A 20,930-nucleotide genomic window follows, 5' to 3' on the forward strand; every position below is an offset into this window, starting at 1 on the left:
GTGGGGCCTGAGGTTTGCACTAGAAATCACTCACGCTTGTGAGAAAGGCAGAGAACTCTTGCAGACGATGGAGAAAGTGAGTAAGAGTGTTTTGCTGACTGGTTCCCCATTTCCCCATTTAGTAAATGCGTTGTGGAGAAGAACAGGAACAAAGTCAGTCTGCAGTTGTGTGGGAGAGAAAAAAAAAAAAAAAAAAAAAAAAACACAAAACAGGCAGAATCCTAAACCCAGACCCATTCCCCTCAAGCTTTTCAGGGCTGGCTGCTGCAAGAAAGTTTAAGCAAAAAAGCCTATTGCCTGTAAAGGCAATAGAAACCCCAACCAGGGACCCCTCCAGAGAGCTTCAGATCTCACAGCCCCGCATACAATCGCGTGACCTATTAATAAAATCCATAGAAACCAATTCTGTGTACCAAATAACAGCAGATGGCTCCAGCCCAAACCGCTCCGGGTTCCCTCACTCCATAAATGATTTTACTGGGGCTAGTCGTGATCTTGATGTAATTGAATAGGTTTCACTCTTCTCCCTCTCCCTCCCCCTCCCCAGAATATTTGTGCAGCTTACGGAGAGGCATCCAGGGGGACCGAGCTGTTGCTGGAAGGAACCTCTGACTCCAGCTTGCCTCATCGGTTTGGGAAGCGGCGTAAGTCTATCCTGAGCCACCTGGCTTGGAGAAGGAGGTTGCCTCTCTATGCACCTTCCCTCTAACCCTTACAGCTTTTAATAAAGCTCTGGTAACTTGGCACATTCGAAATGTTTGGCTCCTGCCCACCGGGGATTTATGTAATGAATTCTCGTGCAGATGCATTTCTGAAATGAATCAGATGTGTTTACCTTGGGAACCAGGCACAGGGCTCCAGGACTTGGGTTTCAAGCCTATAAGGCACTAAGTGACAAGGATCTCCTGTAAAACCTCCTGTTTTTAATGGGAATCCATTAGGCAAGCAGCAATTCCTTGTGAAAACTCCTTCCAAGCAGCTTCTCTTTCCTCAACTCGTTTGATGCTCCAGGACTCCAGCTTCAGGGATTTTGGTTCTAGGGTGTTCCTGAACAATGCAACGCCCGCCCTGTGTGCAAAGCCTCGTTCTGTTGATGCCAGCAGCTCTCTGCTGATGGGCGTGCTGAGGCCCTGCCCCGAAATTCTGCCTCCTCGAGCTGCTCCTGAAAGCATTGCTGAAGCCTGGCAGGATGCGTGGAGCTGTGTGGCTCTGCATGCTGTGGTACAAATGCAATCCAGCAACCCTCCCTCACCACCTTTCTGGAGAGGAGCAGGGAACACACAGTGGAGAGCTTTATGGAAAGTCAGTGCAGACGGTGGTTGTAGTATCTCTCTTATTTCTTAATTTCTTATTTCTTAATTTCTTATTTCTTTCTTGCTATGCAGAAATAAGAGAGACACAGAGCTGTTCTCTGTCCCTGAGGACAGCAGGCACGGCACACCTTGTATCCATACAGCCTGCTTCTTCCTTCTTTTCTTTAGGTTGGATGTTAGGAAGAACTTCTTTACTGAGAGGGTTGTGAGGCATTGCAACAGGCTGCCCAGGGAAGTGGTGGAGTCACCATCCCTGGAGGTCTTCAAAAGACGTTTAGATGTTGAACTGAGCAATATGGTTTAGTGGAGGACTGGTTAGTGCAGGCCTACACCACCCTGACAAAATCTGCAGAGAAAAGTTGGGTAACACCAGTGGGTGCTAGTGACATGCAAGAAAAGTGGATCTGCAGCCCCAGAACTTGCAAATCACAGCCCTGGGCAGTTCAGTTTATGCTCCTCCTTTCATGATGTCAGCACCAGCGTTTGCTGCGAGGAGCGAAAGGGGAAGACACTTGGCTTTTACCTAACTGCTGCTATTTTGGGCTGTGGCAGGGTTGCTGAGCCCCCATCGCTTCCCAGCTGCCCTCCTCTTCCTCTCGTATTGCACGAAATGCTCCCTGGTCGTTGGGATTGTCCTCCCTGCATGAGATCTGCTATGGGAAAGCCCTCACAGCAAGCAGGCTCTTTGCCTCAGTGGGTTTTGACTTCTTTCCTCAAACAAATGCAGAATGCTGAGTGTGACAGCAGCGTGCAGCAGCGCTGATACACCAAAACACGAAGGTTTTAACTCAGAATTCACCCCCACCGGGTGGGATTACACCGAGCTTAAGTTGTGTGGATGATTTTTTTTGTTTTCCTGGTAGCTGTCACGTGTGCTCGCACGGCTGGATGTAACTTTCCGTGCTGCCGTTGTTCCATGACTCACCTTCTCTTCCTAAACAAAGACAGAAACAGCTCCAAGGAGGACAAAGTGAAAGTGGAGGGGACCCGATTGCAGGGTGGGTTGCTGAGCAAACGCAATTACTGAGCGTTTTTCTGCAGTGCTCCTGCACACACCGTGTATACCTGGAAACTTGCGTCCTCCAAGCAGAATTTGCACGGTGATGCTGGACATCAGGCTGCTCAGAGGGGCAGAGCTGAAAGCCCTGACTGCAAACAGACACACTTGAGACTTTTTCAGACAAGGTCAGAACCATCCCAAAATATCCACGGGCTCATCTGATGCCAGAAGCTTGTGGAAAGGAGCACAAGAAACACCGTCCTTGCAGCGTTTGCAGCTGAAAGTGCGAGAAAGCCAAAAATCACAGGGGATATCCTGCATTTCTGTCCCAACTTCCCCGAAAGCTCAGAGAAAATCACAAGTTTCCTGGGTAGAACTGAGATTCCCCACGCTGTGACTGGCCCCTCTTGAGTAAAGGCTGAGGGATGAGATGAGGACTTGGTCCTGACTTGGCTTCAGGCGTGTGCCTCCAGCCTGCCCTGTTCTTTGACTCCCCAGACTTTGGCTCCCTGAGAACCCGACCCTATTTCCATAATCCCTCTCCTGATTTGGGACGTAACCCATCTACCCTTTAATCACAGGATTACAGCTGCCGTTTTACAGCATTTTGCACTTCTTGGTGCGTTCTTGCTGAAGAAGCTCCCGCCAGAACTCTTCAGGCATGTCTGCACTCCCGCAGCTGATGGGGAATCAAGCACAAGCAGCCATTGAGCCCATGATCCTTTGTATTTCTTCACGGAGCTGGGTTTGAGCTGCCAGAAACCAGGGGAAGCAGAAACTGCTTTACCACAAGTGGGACCCGTCCCGTTAGCCATAAACTTATCCGCACGCATCGACTGCAAACCCGCGGTTTTTCCCTTAAATCTGTCACGAGGGGGGGGGGAAGAAACGGCAGAAACAATCACAAGCTGGCTGTTTACGCCTGTTTTGTTTTAGAAGTGGGCTTGCACAGAAAGTTTGCAGCCCTGCTGCACAGACAGCTCGCGGCCGTCTCTTATCACAGCAGCCATATGTCCTCGTTTCCTCAGCTGCAGCAAAATACGAGCCGTAATTAGGAAGCTGGGGGTAAAGCGCGCGGCATCCAGCGCTGGGAGAGTGGATTTGGGTGAAGGTTACGAAACACAGAAGGGAGCAGTCCCTCTGACTTTCCCTTGCGTGGCTGTTGGTGTGTTAACCACCCAAATCCTCCACGCACGGGGGAAACCAGGAAGGTTTGCGAGGGGCCTGAGCCGTTGGGTTTGTGCTCAGCCGGTCCTGAGCATTTGTTTTCCTGTGGAAATGACTCAAAATCAAGCCTCAAAATGCGATGAGCTGACCTGCTGCCGTTTAAATCCCTTTGATAAGGTCTCAGGACACGTGGAGGGGATTGAGAGCGTTCAGGGATGTCCTGCGGAAAGCCTTCCTATGGGATGGGCAGCCCGGCGGGGAGATCCCACTTTCCAGCGTGGAGCTAACGTGGTTTCAGCAGGGAAACAAGGAGCAGAAGGGTCCCGCAGGAGCACTCAGACATTTTTCTGGCTTCTCCCTGACCAAAATCACAGCCGGCTGTCATCTGTGGCCATTGGTCAGAGCTGGTGAGCAAAACTCAGTGTCACCCGCTGCCTTCACCCACGTGTTTCCGTGAGGGTGCTCCGGGATGGATAAAAATTAACCATCTGTACAATTAGCACACCGAAACAGCTGCCCTTGCGGCATGTCCGCGTCCTTCCAACCTCTTATTTTGTCCAAAAGGGAGACATTTCCCAAATCTCGCAGCAGCCCGCGGTCGTGAGGTGCCCTTTCGCCCAACTCGGCGTGCTTTGTGCGAGGGGGATTTCTTGAATCCAGCTGAAACTACACGAGAAAGGAGAGAAATAGCCCGGCGGCGAGATAAGATGATTATCTCCCCGGCAAACAATAGGACCACGGGCAAAATTAAAAATAATTGGATTGCAAATAGGAAGCCTCGTAAAGCAGCAGGAATAGAGGAAACATGACTAATTTTTTTTTTAGCTTGTCTGAACTCACACAACGGAGTTCTGCAAGCGCCGAAACTTTGAAATCGAGATCTGTGGAAAACCCACGGGGGGAGGATGGCAAGAGTCCAACTGCAATAGTACAATAGCAGCAAGTTAATGCAGCTCGTAGATCTGATCTAAATGGGTAAATGGCGACAGACAAAAGCTATTTTAGGTAGAACTTGGTGGGGACCACACTAAATATTATTTGGGGAGGAGTGGAGAAAGCACAGAACCTTTCCTTGCTGCACGGGAAGGAGAAGGGGCCTGCAGGACTGCTAGGATTATGGGATTCATCCCCAAGAGAAAACTCCGAGAGATGTGGAGCCCATACCGGGCATCACAGAAAGGGCCTGGTGTCTGTCGACGTACCTCAGCGGGCAGGAACATTGGGATCTGTGTTTTACGATGCCTGAGGTGACCTGAGCGTATCCTTCTATAAATGTAACTGTCTGGAATATTCCGTGCTTCCAGTATCATCAGAGATGGCTCTCTGAGACGCAGGCAGCCCACGCTGAGATGCGCCGTGGCAGTGATGTTACATCCACTGTGCAGCACGAGAGCTGGAGGCAGAGGCTGAACCGGGCCGTTCCAATAATACAGGAGGAAGTCTGAATCAGACCACGACAAAGACGTGATGTTCCCAGGCCTAATTGTGACCACAAAACCGCAAATTCTTTTTTTTTTTTTTTTTTTTGCTTTAGAAGCCTTTTGAACTGAGATTCCTGCTCAACCGAGGGCTGAAGCAAGTCTTCGGTCAGCTCCGGTGAAGCCACGTTGGATTACATTAAGCAAGGATTTAATTTATTGACATTAAGCTACTTTAATTGTGGCTGTGCACATCTGATCCTTCAGCCAGGTAGCTTCTTCTCGTATTTTGAGGGCATACTCCAGGCGAGGGCGTGTTACAGCAGCCACAAGCAGTAGCTGACCCTCGCCACTAACCCATTTATTTAAACCGTTTGGCAAACCTCAGCCGAGTGCAGTAATTGCAGGTGGATGAGAGCTCGCAGAAGGTCATCAGGCTCCCGATGGAGGAAACAGCGCTGAAAGGCAGCGGGGGAAATGACAGATTTAATGATCACGGGCTGACCTAGGGAGAGCGACCGGTCTGTGTGCTGTCCTACAAAGGTGGCAGAACCAAAATCAGACGGTCCCCACACACTGCCTGCTGGCAAGAGCCAAGACAAGCCAAGAGCTCTTCAAATAAGTGTGACAAATGGCACCGGGGAAAGGCTCTGATGGAATATCAGAAAAGGAAGAGGTGTCTAATGCTGGTGAGGAGGATTTAGCAGGCTGCTCAACTGCCAGAAAATGAGATTGTCCTTGTCATACCCAAAGGAGACGTTAGGGCATATGCTTGGCCACGGCAGGACTGCAAACAGAATCACTCCAAGCTGTCTTTGAGCGCTACATCACAGATAAGCTCTTACAGAAACAGCTGATGGTGGCGTGGTTGGAGATTCTGTACGGGGCCCAGGGGGAGACTCAGTAAACCATCAAATAGCGGTGCCAGCCGTTTCATGCACGACAAACTAGCTGCAAAAGCATCGTTCTCACAGAGACTTAGAGAAAGCAAAGGCTGGGACCTGCTTCCAAACTGAGAGAGGAAATATTCAGGCCCGTTTTGTTACTTTAGCCGCCTGAAACACCACCTGAGTGGAGCTGGTTGGTCACAGATGCTTGTGGACATGGACATAAATGGATAGGACAGGACAGAGGAGAGAGGAGGAGGACAAAAGGAAGCTTTGACCCCCCCTGGCACAAAACCAGCTGGCTTTCCGACAGGTTTGTTCTGCACAAGGCACAAAAGGAGCGCGTGCTGCAGGAACGATGAGCTGTAATTCTGTGGCTGTGTTACCCATACGTACCACAAACATTTCTGTCTGTGACACCTCCGGGAATAAACGCAAGCTGATAAATGGCTTTAGTGAATGAACAGGGACACCCGAAGGGGAAGAGGACGGCTACGGGAGTTCACAGACCTCCCCCCATGTCCCACGAACGTGGAAAGCTTGTTCCGTGCTGGCGTAAGGCCTGCTGCTACTGCAGAGCCTCCTGGCAAAGGTTCTGCGCTGCTCAGGGGGGATTGGAAAGCTGGAACGCCACCTCAGAGTGAAGAGACAGGTGTCAGTGGAAAAAAATAAAGCTTTTTGTTCTCGGTGACTGCATTCATTGGAATGGAAAAGCCAGGTGAGGATCTCCAGAGCCCACAGATAACACAGACAGCTCTCCTGGTTTCTAATTTTGGAACAAAGTGCTCCTCACCACCGCTTTTCCTGAACACCATTGCATCCTTTACACAAACAGCAAGCTGGCCGAGCCGTGCTTGCTTCTAAACCCACTTTTGCTTCCTCCTCGGCGTAGCAGGAGTTTCAAATCTCCTCTCTTCTCTTTATTTCTGCTAAATCAGCCTTCCTTTCCAGTGGGAAAGGAGCACTTTCAGCCTTTGGGCACCTCTCTGTTGCACACACCTTAAATAAGACCTCTTGGAGTCGCAGTGCCAGCTCTGAGCAAGCCACCAGCGGATGCCATTACTCGTCTGCAGACAGAAGTGAAGCCAATTGCACTGCTTGTCCTTGCCCTGACGAAGGCAGAGGCAAGCAAGGAAGATTTACTAAACCGGACTGATAAAACCCTTTAATTTCTGGTGCGATGAGGGGAGAGGCTTCCCTCCGCAGCGTGCGCGCTGTGAGCCGACGGCGGTGTTTTCCTTGGGCGCGGGCCAAAGTTTGCGGCTCTCCTTTTTCTTTCACCAACCAGGAGGCCTCCGAGATGAGTCACCGGCTCTTGCAGAGGGCCTGGCAGGCTGCTGAGCCAGGAAAAGGAGCCCACAGAAAGGGACTCAGGAGGTTTTGTGTCACGGGGAGCACATGGGGAAGCGGCGCCGCTTCCCGCAGGCGGCCAACGCGCAGCGCTGAAAATAAAACCGGGACTCCCCAGGACTCTGTAGGATCAGGGTGCTACAATCTGGTGGGTGTTTTAAGAGCCGGTGTGGCTCGCCCTGATGTCCCTTTCAGCATTTTGGGTATGTCTGGAAGAATTCCTTCTTGTAAACCTGATCCCCGACATCACCAGTAACCCCTCTCCATCCTCGCCCAGCCCAGCAGCACCAGCGGGGTGGACACGAGGAGGATGTGCCTGGAGACCTCGGCCAGGGAGCCACGCAGACGGTTTGTTTTGTTTTGTTTTGTTTTGTTTTGTTTTATTAACGTTTCCTCTTATTATGAGAGCAGCTGAATGAAAAAAAAAAAAAAAGACCCTGAGGAACAATTCAGTGAGTAATGCAGACTGAGCGAGGGATGCGTGATCCCCGCTGTCCGACGCCGAATTACGGAAACGATCGGGTGAGGCCAGCCTCACTTTGCTGTCGTCAGTGCTGGGAATCACAACGTTTATTGCTGAAGTGACGGCTCGCAAGCAGCAGGTGAGCAAGCAGTAGGCTGACACCACGGTCTCCGTGCCTCCTCGGGGCTTCCAGGAGAACCACCAAGACGAGGAGTTGGAAGGGACCTCGAGGAGGGCCTGGTGGCGATGTGGTGGCTCTGCAGAGCCTCGGGCAGCCTGAGGAGAACCGGGGCGGGCTGAAGGAATGGGGAGGGATGAGGAGAATCGGGGCGGGATGAAGGAACGGGGAGGGCTGAGGGGCCGGGCTGAGGAAGGGCCATGGCGAGGGCGGCCGTCTGCCTGCTGCGCTGCGACCTGCGGGCTCACGATAACCAGGTAGGGCCCGGCCGGTGAAATCCCCTCAGCAGGGGGGGTTCTGTGCAAGTACCCCCGATGCCACCCCGCTCATGGGTAATCTGGGGAGAGGTGGCCCCCCCCAAACCCCAAACCCAACCCTCACCCCAGCCCTAACCATAATGCTAGCCCCAACCCCAACCGTACCCCTTACGTTAACCCCAGCCACAATTTTAACCCCAACCCCAGCCACAATTCTAACCCCAACCACAGCCCCAACCCCAAACACAGTCCCAACCCCAACCCTAACCCTAATGCTAACCCCAACCCCAATCCCAACCCAACCCCTAACCGCAACCCTAACCCCAACCCCAACCCTAAACCTAACCCCAACCCTAGCCCCAACCCCAACCCCAACCCCAACCCTAACCCTAACCCTAACCCTAGCCCTAGCCCTAGCCCTAGCCCTAACCCCAACCCCAACCCCAATCCCAGCCCGAATGCCAACCCCAACCCCAACCCCAACCCCAACCCTAGCCCTAACACCAATCCCAACCCAACCCCCAACCCTAAACCTAACCCCAACCCTAGCCCCAATGCCAACCCCAACTCTAACCCTAACCCTGACCCTAACCCCAACCCAGCCCTAACCCCAACTCCAACCCCAACTCCAACCTCAACGCCAACCCCAACCCTAACCTAATCCCAACCCTAACCCCAACCCCAGCTCCAGCCCCATCCCCAACCCCAACCCTAAATCCCCCACACCGGGTGCTGTCAAGGCCCTCTCCATATTTCCAGGTGCTGCACTGGGCTGCCAGCAATGCCGATTACCTCATTCCCCTCTACTGCTTCGACCCGCGGCACTACGCGGGCACGCACTGCTACGGCTTCCCAAAGACGGGGCCGCACCGGCTCAGGTTTCTGCTGGAAAGTGTGAAAGATCTGAGGGAAACGCTCAAGAAGAAAGGAAGGTGAGAAAGCACCACAGAGATATCACATCTGTTTTATTTTTCCTTCTCTTTTTCAACACTTATCTATGCTGTGAGTCAAATCCTGACAGTTTGGGGCTGCGATGATGGTTTGTTCCAGAGAGCAGCAGCCCTTCTGTTAGCGTTGGTCACTGCCCAAGCCCTGTTTGGATGACTTGCTGTGGCATCTGCAAGGGACTGAGGCTAACTTTTCACTTTTAGGTAACATCCAGGCTGTGTGCCAGTCAGGTTTTGCGTTCCTGACCTCAGATAGCACAGATGGGTGTCAGCCTCAGCTCTTTGCCCAGAATCCTGCAGAGACATGAACTGCAGTTGTCCGAGACACAGGCGGTGGCACCAAGCACCTCGGGATGCTTCCTTCCTTGTCCCTAGCAAGTTTTCCTCAGGAATTGGCTTGCCAGACCTCTGTGGGTCCTGTTTTGTGAGACTGGAGTTAAATTTGCTCGTGCCCTGTCCCAGCAAACCTGTTCCCTTTGGCAGGCTACACCGTGGGAAGGGGATCTTCAGGGATTCCTCTTTCGTGTACCTTTAGGAACTATACCTGGGGTAGACCAGGGCCTGAAAGAGATCCCATTACTTGGGAACATTTGGCTTTGCTTAGCAGAAAATTCATCAGCGAGCCCGTCTTCTCCCAGGGCAGCACAGCGTTGGCAGGAGATGCAAGAGGAATGGCTCTGCGTTTGCAGTGTGGTGTGGACCATGCAGGTTTGGGGTGTTTTGGGGAGCTGAAACAAGCAATCAGTGGGTAGCTGCACCCTCACCCTGCAGCGAACAGATCCAGAGCTGCTCGAATGCTGCTGGGCCACCCTTAGTGGCTGCTGAGAGATGGTTCTGCCCGGAATTCTCTGCACCCACCTCTGGCCAGCTTTCTCACCACAGCTTCTCTTTTGGCTCAGTGCCCTGGGTACACAGCCGGGCAGTTTGTGGGGTTGCAGTGTGGGAGGGGAGTTTTGTTGATTCTTACTAAGCTGAGGAAAGAATTCCTCTGAACAATCCCACGTGAAAGCGGAGGGGGGGCTGCCCACAAGCCACCGCTACCTGCGAAGGAGATTGGAAGAGGATTCAGTTCTCGAATCTCAGCCTGTGCGTGTGTGAGGCTGAGCAGATCTGACAGATTCACGTTTAGGTAACAGCCTGGCTTTCTGCCCGGTCATCCTTTCTAAGGCTTCCGGGCTGGTAGGAATGTGTTCAGTGCAAACTCTGCCTCGGTGGCTTGCAAACTGCGTTCAGTGGTTCCTAAAAAAAATGTGGGCTAGTCAAATCCTGTCTGTCTGCCTCCACAGGCTGGCTGTGCTCCTCACAGAACGGGCACCCGGGTGCCTGGGCTCCTCTATACACAACCAGCGATGACATCAAACCTAATTGGGGCCAACTTTTTGTGTTTGCAGTACCCTGGTTGTGAGAAAAGGGAAGCCAGAAGATGTGGTCCGTGATCTGATTACTCAGCTGGGCTGCGTTGGAGTCGTAGCTTTCCATGAAGAGGTAAGGGAAGTATTGTCATGGTTCAAAGGTAAAATTAGCGAGGTTTCTTCTACATGATGCAGGTCCTGTACGCTCAGAGCCTTCCTTCCCTGGGGTGTTGCAACTCCAGACAAGCTGGCGAGCTCCTGGAAGGGGGGTGGTGTCAGTGTCTGGTGGGATTCCTGGCTGGATCGCAGCTGTTGGTGAGGAAGGAAGCAGGAATCCGGGCCCTGGCTTCTGGCAGGGTTGGCACCTCACTGACCTGCCCTGGAACTCTTCTTACTCCACAGCCATTCTCCTGGCAGTGCCCAGTAGCAGATGCGGAGAGAAAACCAAAGGAGCAGGGCAAGATGCTCCCCCTAAATACCTCCCCAGCCCCCAAAATCCCGTGGCTGAAGGACTTCTCGAGGCAGGAGCGCTCTCCTGATGTTCCCTACTGATCAACAAACTTCTTGTACATGCTTTTGTCCAGTTACCTTTGCAGTCCATGCAAACGTAAAATATCTGCAAAAATATCTATCAAGCTTCACTGCTCACGAGATGATAACCCAGCCTCTTGCCCTGAGTGGCAATTTGTTGAATCTTTTTCTGCTTGGCTGTTGGAAAAAGCCTGGCCTCGTTTATCCGCTTTATATTCATCTCAGAGGTTGTAACAAGTATTCCAGGGCGTCTGGGGGTGGATTTGGCTCCTCAGATCAGCTTTACTCTCACCTCCTCCCCATTCTGGCGTCAGCGCTGCTAACGGAGAGTGCAAATGCCAGCTGGGTTTGGCCCCGCAGTGCTCTCAGTGCGTTGTGTTCTCCCCAGGCTACGCAGGAGGAGCTGGACGTGGAGAAGGAGCTGTGCCAAGTGTGCGAGCAGCACGGGGTGAAGGTGCAGCCCTTCTGGGCAGCCACGCTGTACCACCGCGACGACCTTCCCTTCGGGCCCATCGCCAGGTGATGCCACGCACTCCTCCCTTGTCCCTTTGATTGCTCACTCCACTGAATGCCCAGGAGGGGTTTTAGGGGTTTTAGGAGGGGTCGTGATAGAACTGCCCGTGACAGGAGCCTTCTGGGTGTGGACCCTTCATGCCTCCATCAATAATCCCTTGAGTGATTCGTGGTATCCTCAAGAAAATATATAAAATAGGGCAGAAAAGCCAGGCCAGAACAATGCCTGTTGGTCTCCATCGATCGTAAAGGCAGCCTGAGGTTGCACATTTCCATGCTGAGGTCAGCCCTGGGGGTGATTAAAACTTAGGTGCCATAAATCCGCCCCTCAGGTGAGATAAATCGCCCCATCAGGACACGCCACAAGTGGAAAAGGCACCGTTTGCATCAGAAGCAGAAAGCAAATTAGTGAAGGGCTGTGAGGAGGGCACACGGCAGAAATTCCACGGCTCTCCCACGGAGATGTGACCGCGCTCCGATCCCTGCAGGCTGCCCGATGTCTACACCCAGTTCCGAAAAGCGGTGGAGGCCGAGGGGAAGGTCCGACCAACCCTGCAGCTGCCAGATCAGCTGAAGCCTCTGGCTCCGGGCGTGGAAGAAGGCTGTATCCCCACGATGGAGGATTTGGGACAGAAAGGTAAGAAAACAGAGTTTGGCCGCTGCTCCCATGAATTCCTTACTGAGAACCAAAAGAAGGAGGCCTCGCAAGGCAGCAGTTGCCCTTCACACACTAGCTGAGCCCCTGGTAAATTCCCTGCCTGCAGGAGCTGGGTTGGCAGGCCCTGGGTGGAAAACATTCTCCTAATCAGCAGTTTTGAGTGTCTGATGTGGCTCTTTTTCAAAGCAAGGCTCTGGCAGAACCTTGCATTTCCCCGGAGCAGCATCCCTCGTGCTGAACGTCCTGTTTTGAAGCTCCTTGCCGTTGAGGTGCTTTCCAGAGGCTGATTTTTGTTGGTAATGTTTTCTGTGGCAGATCCCGGGACTGATCCACGAACAGCCTTCCCCTGCCGTGGAGGAGAGACCCAGGCTTTAGCGAGGCTCCAGTATTATTTCTGGGACACGGTAACCCACACATTTCCTTCTCTGCATCCTCCCCCTCCTCCATCCAGCTGTACCAGTGGGTGAGGCTGCAGTTCACTTCCTAATAATTCCTTAGCTCCTGTATTAGCACTGTACAAAGGAGAGAATTAGCATTATTTCAGTGTTACAGCGAGACAAACTAAATCAAAAAGAAGCCATCCAGGAACTGGAAATGTAAGACAAACATTTAGGAACATAGTTTAGTGGCCATCCCTTTTTAGTATTTTTTTTTTTTTTCAGCTTTAGGGAATTGGAACCACCTTTTGGTTTCTTTACCTTGACTTGCCTCGTGTTGCTTTCCCTTCCCACGTCAGCAGCAATTCAGTTCCTCCGTTTTGGCGGAGTGAAAAGGAGCCCGAAGGGCTGCAGTTGTGTTTGGGGTGAGGAACAACTGAGCCAGGCTGCTGCCCACAGCCAGCTGTTCCCAGCAGTCTGGCCCAAAAACTCGTGGCCAAATAATTCAGAAACGATTTGTCCGGTGCGCTCACTGACACAGCTTCCAGGGGATTCTTTCAGCTGTGCTCTGAAGATCCTGCGTTTGCTTGGTGCTGGGGAGCACGGACAGCTTTTAATCTTTAGGGAGCACTAATATGATCACTGCTGGATGCTCCTTTTTTTTTTTTTTTTACAGTTATGCAAATATTATCAGCCCTTGGTGAGCCGGAACAGCTCGCTAGTGCTCGTAACCTGTGCTGTGTTTCACAGTGCTTGCAGAAAGAAACGTGCTGCAGGTTGGAGCAGGGAGCACGGCTCGTGACACGTTTCCCAGAGCTGGCCTGATTAATTCCTGCGCTCTCCAGGCTGTCATTTGGCAGCTCTGTAACCCTTGCGGGCAGCCGTGAGAGGGAGCCCAGCCCTGCTGGATCGTCCTGGCTCTGACATAAAAGACATTTTAGCAGGTGGCACGTCAGGTATTAAAGTCGTTTGTTCTTTTCTCGCCCAGAACCTGGTTGCATCGTACAAGGAGACTCGGAACGGGCTGATAGGAATGGATTACTCAACCAAATTTGCACCATGGTAAAAAAAAACAACTTCTGTTGTGAGGTTTAAGCTCCCTTTCTGCCCCCACCCTAAAGTGATGTTACCTGTTTGCTCAACACTCATTTAGCACGGACGGGGGCCTGAGTGTGATTCCCTTGTCCTTTTTGTCGGGGTACAGCAGTCTCAGAACTGCTCTTTGTTATCAGGCTCTTTATTCCCCAGGAACAGTCCTGCAGTTAGGAATTGCTGAAGGGTAGCAGTGAGGAGCTGAGCGTGCTGAGAGCAGCAGCGTGGGCTCTGTGCTGCTTTGTGGATCTGTGTCACAGAACCTCAACGTGAAACAATTTTCCAGGGCTGCTCCAGGACAGGATTTTTCTTTTCAGCCCTCTGCTTCAGTGCTCGCAGCGGATGGCTCCACCTGCTGGCACTTGGGGATCCCAGGGCCACTGGGAAGTTCTCTCCGTTGTGGCCACTCGAGTTTTTTTTCCAAGCTGGCCGTTTGCCCAGCACAGCCAGTCCCGATCTGCCTGCCCCGAAATCTTCTTCTGCCAGACAATCAGCACCGGGCCGGCTCCGGCTGCAGCCGTTCACGCCTCACGCTGGGCATTGCTGAGGCGTGCAGCTGGTCAGCAATTAAGGAAAAACTCAAATCCTTTCTTCCTGTTTTCCAAAACTCACCAGAAGGTCAAATGTTTCCATCAGCCCCGGTGAGGAATAGCATTCAAGTACATTTCTGGGAAAATCTTAGGGTCTTATCACCCTTCTCCATCGGGCTGGAGTCTGCGTTTTGTTTTCTGCCCTGCACGGCTCCGACGGGGGAACAAACAGAAGGAGCCTGCAGGGTTGAAATGCCAGAGCTGGCTTTGCTTCCCTCATTTTCCTACCCTGCCTGAGATTTTCGGCAAGCGACTCGGGATAAATCGGTCTGGAGGGGAGGGAGGGCTGCTGGACAGCGGCGGCAGATGCTGAAGAGGTTTCACAGAATCCCAGAATCATCTCAGTTGGAAAAACCTCCGAGATTTTTCAGGCTCTAAGCACAAAGCTGCCCCTCTGTGCCCTCTGTGGAGACACCAGGCTGCGAGGCACTGCCCTGTTCTGAATCCCAAACATCTCCCTTCTGCTTCCAGGCTGGCGCTGGGCTGCATTTCACCCCGCTACATCTACGAGCAGCTACGGAAGTATGAAAAGGAAAGAGGAGCAAACGATAGCACCTACTGGTACGACCCTGCGTGATGGCTGTGGCGCGTGTTTTCTGGAAAGGAAACTGGCATCTCACGCACAGGAGAGAGCGATTTGTTAACTTTCTTCTTAATTAATGCTCGTTTTGCCTGTGCCTGCTGTCTGGTTCCTCTGGGGCTCACCGCACTTCTGTTTCAGGACGGGTTTATTGCTCTGCCCTTCACATCCAGAGGCTTCAGGTGTTTTATAAGTGAGGATTATTAATGCCACTTGTCGTGGCTATCGATGGCGGGTTTCTGCTCAGAATTTTTAAGACGGATCTCTCTAAATCAGCAAAAGGGCCCTGCGCTCGCTCAGCTGGCTGCCCACGAGCACGACGCCTTAGAAAAGGGGAAGAAGGGATCGGAAGCGGGCTTCACGCAGCCAGCCCGGTGATCCCTGCTCTTCCTCACCCACCACCTGCGTGCCTGCAGGTGCCACTGGGGGAATCTGCACTGCTGCGGGGTGCTTGGGGTCAGTGAATCCATCTCTGGGCTGGCCTTGAGCTCGCTCGTGCCCAATTCCAATTCAAGCGACAGATATTGACCTCTTGCTCGCTTATGTGTGTGTTTCTCTTTGTTTGTTTTCTTCTTCAAACGCGTGGCTTTGTGTTGTAGGGTCCTGTTTGAACTGCTGTGGCGGGATTACTTCCGATTCGTGGCCCTGAAGCACGGCAGAAGGATTTTCTCAGCAAGAGGTGCGTGCGGGTCTCGGTATCCGGAGGGGAAAGGGACGGTCTTAAAACGGGGAAAGGAAGAGAAGAGGCTGCAGGCGCTGTGATGTACAAACACCCTTGGTACAGTGCTTGTGTCACTGCCCTGGGACGCTCCTGGTGAGTTGCTTTTTGCACAGAAGTGCCTTAACACCACGGTCCTGGCTGCTGTGAAGTTTTGCCTCCAATCTGATTAACTACAGGGAACAGTATCACAAATATTAGTGGGAACCAGCAGCACAACAAGAGTAAAAGTGCTGTTTCCAGAGACTCTCTTCCTTCGGGCAGCACTTTTAGATGCCCTTGGGCATCCTGCCTGGCGTCCTGCTGTGGCTGCGGAGGGGCACGCGTCTCCCTTAGGGCCTGAGTCACATTTGCCAAGCCCAAGTGGCTGTTTCAAACACCCCGTGGCGTTTCGAATCGTACCTGGTGCCAGTGGTGGGCCTGAACTGAGATGTCTGGAGCCAGAGCTGAGTCCCTGCTGTCTCCGTCCCACCGTGCAGAGCTGTAATTGCCATCGGCCCCCTGCAGACTTAAAAGTCATCCTCCTTATCTGTTGCTACCCAGCTGCAGGAGCAAAATCTTACCAGGGGCTTCTGCAGAGTAATTCTGGGGTCAGTATCTGCTGCAGAAATGGATTTCACACACGCACTTTGCTGGAATAAAACCGAACAAGAAAATATTACCTTGGAGCACAGCGTATCTCTAGCTGCTTAGGAGGTCTGAGCCATTTTTAAGTTAAACAGCAAACACCAGCAAGCCAAATAATCAAAATCCAGAAGGCCTTGAGCATCGCCTGCGTGCACCAGGCACCCCTTTACAACACTTTGTAGGATGAACAGATTATCTCTAAATCTTTGCAGAAGGAAGGTGGTTTGTGATGACAGAGGGCTAGCTCCATCCCGATGTCTTGTGTCAGCCAAGGCACCTCTGGCTGTCAGCATTTCATTTTTAAATGCTTGTGTCAGCGTTTGTCTTCACAAACACTTCCTTTTTATCCTCAACAGGGCTTCAGAGTAAGGAGGTCCCCTGGAAAAAGGATCTTCAGCTCTTTGACTGCTGGAAAGGTCAGTAGAACAAGAGGCTTGGCTAGCTGTGCTCTTGATTTCCACCTGCCCGCATGCTTACGTGTGCCCCGGCGCCAGCTCAGGTTTGTACTTTGTACTCTCATCACCAAACAAGCACAGAACCCTGGGTGAGTGCAGGATGTTTGCCTGCCTTTTGAGACCGAGCACCACCAGGAGCAGGCCCCCAGGATATCATAAATACCCAGGTTCTGTCTGCCACAGGCTGTGAGATGAACCGCAGGTAGATTTCCCTGCCCAGGTTTGTTCTTCCAGGAGGTTTTGGTGAGGTTAAAGCAGCCTTAGAATAAATCTCACCTTTTGCTGTGCCACACAGCCTTTTCATACACTTGTTGTTTGTTTTCTTTTTTTTAACTTTTATAACTTTGTTGTCACATGAATAGCAAAGATAGTATCCCAAATTAAAACTCAGAGGGCCTAACAGGTTAAAGTATCAAACCCGTGACATGTGAATCTGTGGATCTTTCTTCATATCAGTGCCATATCTGTCCATTCACACAGAGCTACAGCAATTTTTTTCCTTATCAACAGACAAAGCTCTCTGCTTTTCAGGTGCTAATCCTCAGGGCCTTGTCCCATACACCCCACTCCGCTCTTCATCCTTTCTCAACATTTTTTTGTTGTTGTCCTTGGCCCATCTCCCTGCTGTCTGTACATTTATTTTGCTCCAATTCCACCTGATGCATTGGTTTTCCAAGCTGAAGTTTTTCTGTACCTTTTTATTTTTAAATTCTCATTTTACTTTTCCATTCAGTTTACTTCCCAGTGTCTTTTAGAGCTGAACATCAGCAAATCTCCCCAGCGTAAACTTCTCTCCCTGCTGCTGCGCACTGGCACTGTTCTACCTGCTCGGATAGCCGTGAATGCATGCACACGGGTCGGTTCTGAGTGCCAAAAAATGCTGTCACATCCCAGCAGCGCCTTTTGTCTCCGCAGAGGGCAAAACCGGGGTTCCTTTTGTCGATGCCAACATGAGGGAGCTGGCTGCCACGGGCTTTATGTCTAACAGAGGGCGGCAGAACGTCGCCAGCTTCCTCACCAAGGACCTGGGGCTGGACTGGAGGATGGGGGCGGAGTGGTTCGAACACCTGCTGGTAAGGCTGAAGCCAAGAGGTAGCCAGGAAGTTTGCAGTGATAATTTTGGTTCTTCTCTTGTTGAGTTTTGGCCAGAAATCTGTCATACTCAATAAAACTGTCAAGCATAGATAACGTTAACGTAGATAACGTTAACAATGCTCTAATTTGCTCGCCCCAGAGGCTGGGGAGGAGGGCAGCCCAGAAATAGAACAGAAAAAGAAATGCGTTCAGGCCACTGAAGCCAGGGTTGGCCCAGATCCTTGCGGTGATGTGGACGGAGAAATCACCCAGAGAGGAGCAGGCAAGCAGGGACAATACTGGCTCAGCTTCCACGGGGCTCCACCCTGGCTGGAGGCATCTTTCTTCCTTCTGGGGAGTCAGCGGCCGTCCTGCCAAGGGGAGCAGCGTTCCCTTGTGCCAGTCAACACTCACACAGTCTCGGGTTGCTCTTCTGCCCTTGGCCCCACAGCTTCTTTCCAGGAAGACCTCGTCTGTGGGATGCCAGAGGCTGTGGATATTCAGGAAACTTTCCGCTCACGAGAGCAGCTGGAGGTGCAACGAAACCATCACTTCCCTCCTACAGGCGATTAAAAGAGCCTTTTTTGTTAATTAATTAAAAGAGCCTTTTTTTATTAACGTAACTTTTCCGAGCTCCCTTGGAGCTGGGCTCTGCAATAGCTTTAGCAGCAGAGATCTGCACTTCAGTCCTGATGATTTAAGTCCTGTACCTTGAGTGCCTTGTGTGTACGGGCTGCCCTGAAGCCTGGTTTGGCACAGCTGAGGGGCTCCCACACGCACAAACGCGCTGACACATTTCTGGATGGCTTCATGCCTGGCTTTTGGTGGCATCTGCCAGCTGTAGCTGACAAAGGTGGGTGTGATATGCAGAGGCCAGCTTAATTCGTGTCAGGACAAGCCTGGTGCTCAAAGCTAGCGGTGATTAAGAGTTAGGAGTGGCCAGGATCCTGGCAATCCCAAGGGCACTCAGGCAGGACCGTGCTCTGCTCTCGTTTGTGCCTCTTTCAAAAGCCTGGCTCCGTTTTACACAAGCATCCCTGAGAGCTTTTTGTTGAGGTGCAGAATAGATTTTTTGAGATGTCGAATAGATCCAAGTGTAGCAAGGACTCAGCTGCTGCTTTGCGCTGGTCGCAGCTTCCTGCACTCTGTGTGCTCGCTCCCTTCCCTCAGACTTTTCTCCAGCCTGCCTAATGGGATCTGCAGGGATGATTTTGCTTGTCTGTGGTCTCCAGGAAGAATTTCTGGAGTATTTGAAATATTCCGGGCTGCTCCATCTCGGAACGTGAGCCCTCGAAGGCTGGGGGAGTTGTGATGAAGCTTTCCCTTTCCTCCTCCTCTCCTCGAGGTTGATTACGACGTTTGCAGCAATTACGGCAACTGGCTGTACAGCGCCGGCGTTGGCAACGACCCCAGGGACAAGAGGAAATTCAACGTGATTAAACAAGGCCTGGACTACGACGGCAACGTAAGTCAGACATCATCCCGGGCTGCCTCGCAGCGAGCAGCAGAGCAAAACTCGTCTTGATATTGCAGGGACCGGGGATCGATGCGCCGTGTGGGCACCGCAGCCCTGTGCTCGCTCTGCCGGCAGGCGGGCAGCTTCCTCCTCCTCCCTGTGCAGGAAAAGCTGACGTTTGCAGCCTGCTGCACTCCCCAACTCCCCGCGGCTTGGTTTCGTCAGCGTTTCTTCCGGGTGGCGGCCCTGTCCCATCGGTGTCACGCACCTCCTGCCTCCAGCAGCTTCGGGAGGGACTCAGAAGTGGCCGGAGAGCCTCAGCTGCTCGTCTGGCACCTCAGGAGGTGCTGGATGAAACCTGCGGCTTCTCTGCCTCTCTCCAAGCACACAGATTGCCCTTTCCAATTGCTTTGGTGTCGTTTGCATCCTGGGCTACCTGCTTCCACCCCGTTCCTTAGGTAGCAGCATTCCCTTTTACCACCGTAGCAGGAAGAATTTAGCAGGAATCAGATTTTTTCCTAGCAGGGGACGCAGCTGGAGAGATCCCGGGGTTCGTTTAGCCAAGCACCAAGGTGTGCAGCTAAGCTCATGCTGGTTTCCATCTGTCATTGGAAAGAAAAATGCAACTTTTGGGGAGTTTTGGACCCTTCAGTTTTGGACCCTGCCCCTTCTGTTTTTAGGGAGATTTCGTGCGCCTGTGGCTGCCAGAGCTACGGGGCATTGCGGGAGCTGATGCCCACGCCCCGTGGGCACTGAGCAGCGCCGCGCTCCGCCAGGCGGGCATAATTCTGGGCCAGACCTACCCACAGCCGCTCATGAGGGCCCCGGAGTGGAGCAGGCACATCAACCAGAGGCTTGTGAGTACTGGGAAAGCTGGGACGGGCTGGGAAACCTTACAAGAAACTCTCATTTCCTAAATCCAGGACTAGAACCATGCCTCTCAGGCCAACCCCAAATTTTTGCCCCGTATCTGGGGGCTGGAAGAGCCACGTGCACGTTTTTCTTCCTGACACTGCGTGCCAAGGCTGCGTTGTGCCCAGCGCAGCAGCAGAAGTGTCTCAGTGCTCGTCTCTCCTTTGCAGCAGGGAAGAAGCCCCCATCCCCGGGGCAGGAGAGGACCTGCTCACGCCCCGGCGCAGCACAAGGACAGAGGGATAGATTTTTACTTCTCTCGCAAGAAAGATGAGTGACGGAGGCGATCCACATCAGAAGAAGAGCTGGAGAAGAGTTCACTGGGACTCTGAGCAGGTGTTGCTGCTTTTCCAGTGCCTCCTGCTTGGCACTGTTCCTTACAGCTGTTACAAGCTCAATTTCTACCTCTTCTTACAAACTGGAGCAGCTGGTTTGTGCAGCAGGTACTCAGAAAGAACCATTTAGCGCAAATTTTGTTATGCTGATTTTTCATTCTTAAAGCTTTTAAACCACTGCTCATTATGCAATTAAAAAATTTGCTGCTGGAGTGTTTTATCTTCCTCATTTCCACTGACGCAACAGAGATCCACAGATAGTGAGACTTCAGGGGATGTCTAGTGCCTAGAAGCAGGCCCCTCTCAGCAGAAGGGACGCGGCTCTGGGATTTATTACCACTAGGGATCCACTCGGACCTCTTTGGTAAAGAATAATCCCGTAACCCTGCTAAATCTCTTAGTTATTTAGGTAGAGGGGTTCAGGACTGCCTTGAGAAGACAGCCAACATGGAGCACAAAAGCGAGATCTGTCAAAAGGAAACAAATTGAATAATGCAGAGTTGGCAGCTCCAAAGCTGGATGTGCAGAAGTGCCTCAGCTTTTGAGTGGAAAAAGAGCAGAAGCACAACTGTAGACACGGAGATTATGTGTACATCAGCTGTCAGCCTTCCCTTGTGAATCTGGTGGTCTGGGTGTTGGGTGGGACAATCACAGAGTCATTAAGGCAGGAAAAGCCCTCC

The 20,930-nt window shown here is 52.1% G+C and overlaps 1 protein-coding gene across 1 annotated transcript; it reads left to right on the plus strand.

Annotated features, from left to right (window-relative positions):
* Nucleotides 1-7,976: 7,976 nt before the first annotated feature.
* LOC311207123 (cryptochrome DASH-like) lies at nucleotides 7,977-20,220 on the plus strand (the record flags this gene model as incomplete). Its single annotated transcript, XM_084283024.1, has 14 exons — nucleotides 7,977-8,033; nucleotides 8,793-8,965; nucleotides 10,372-10,465; nucleotides 11,252-11,382; nucleotides 11,865-12,013; nucleotides 12,350-12,438; nucleotides 13,400-13,473; nucleotides 14,565-14,654; nucleotides 15,273-15,352; nucleotides 16,375-16,434; nucleotides 17,389-17,546; nucleotides 18,893-19,012; nucleotides 19,684-19,860; nucleotides 20,086-20,220. 14 exons carry the CDS (start codon nucleotides 7,977-7,979, stop codon nucleotides 20,191-20,193), a joined length of 1,560 nt encoding a protein of 519 aa, XP_084139150.1. The 3' UTR covers nucleotides 20,194-20,220.
* Nucleotides 20,221-20,930: the final 710 nt, after the last annotated feature.

Source organism: Netta rufina (genome assembly GCF_964035555.1).
Source record: "Netta rufina genome assembly, chromosome: 2".
In the NCBI taxonomy this organism is placed as follows: domain Eukaryota; kingdom Metazoa; phylum Chordata; class Aves; order Anseriformes; family Anatidae; genus Netta; species Netta rufina.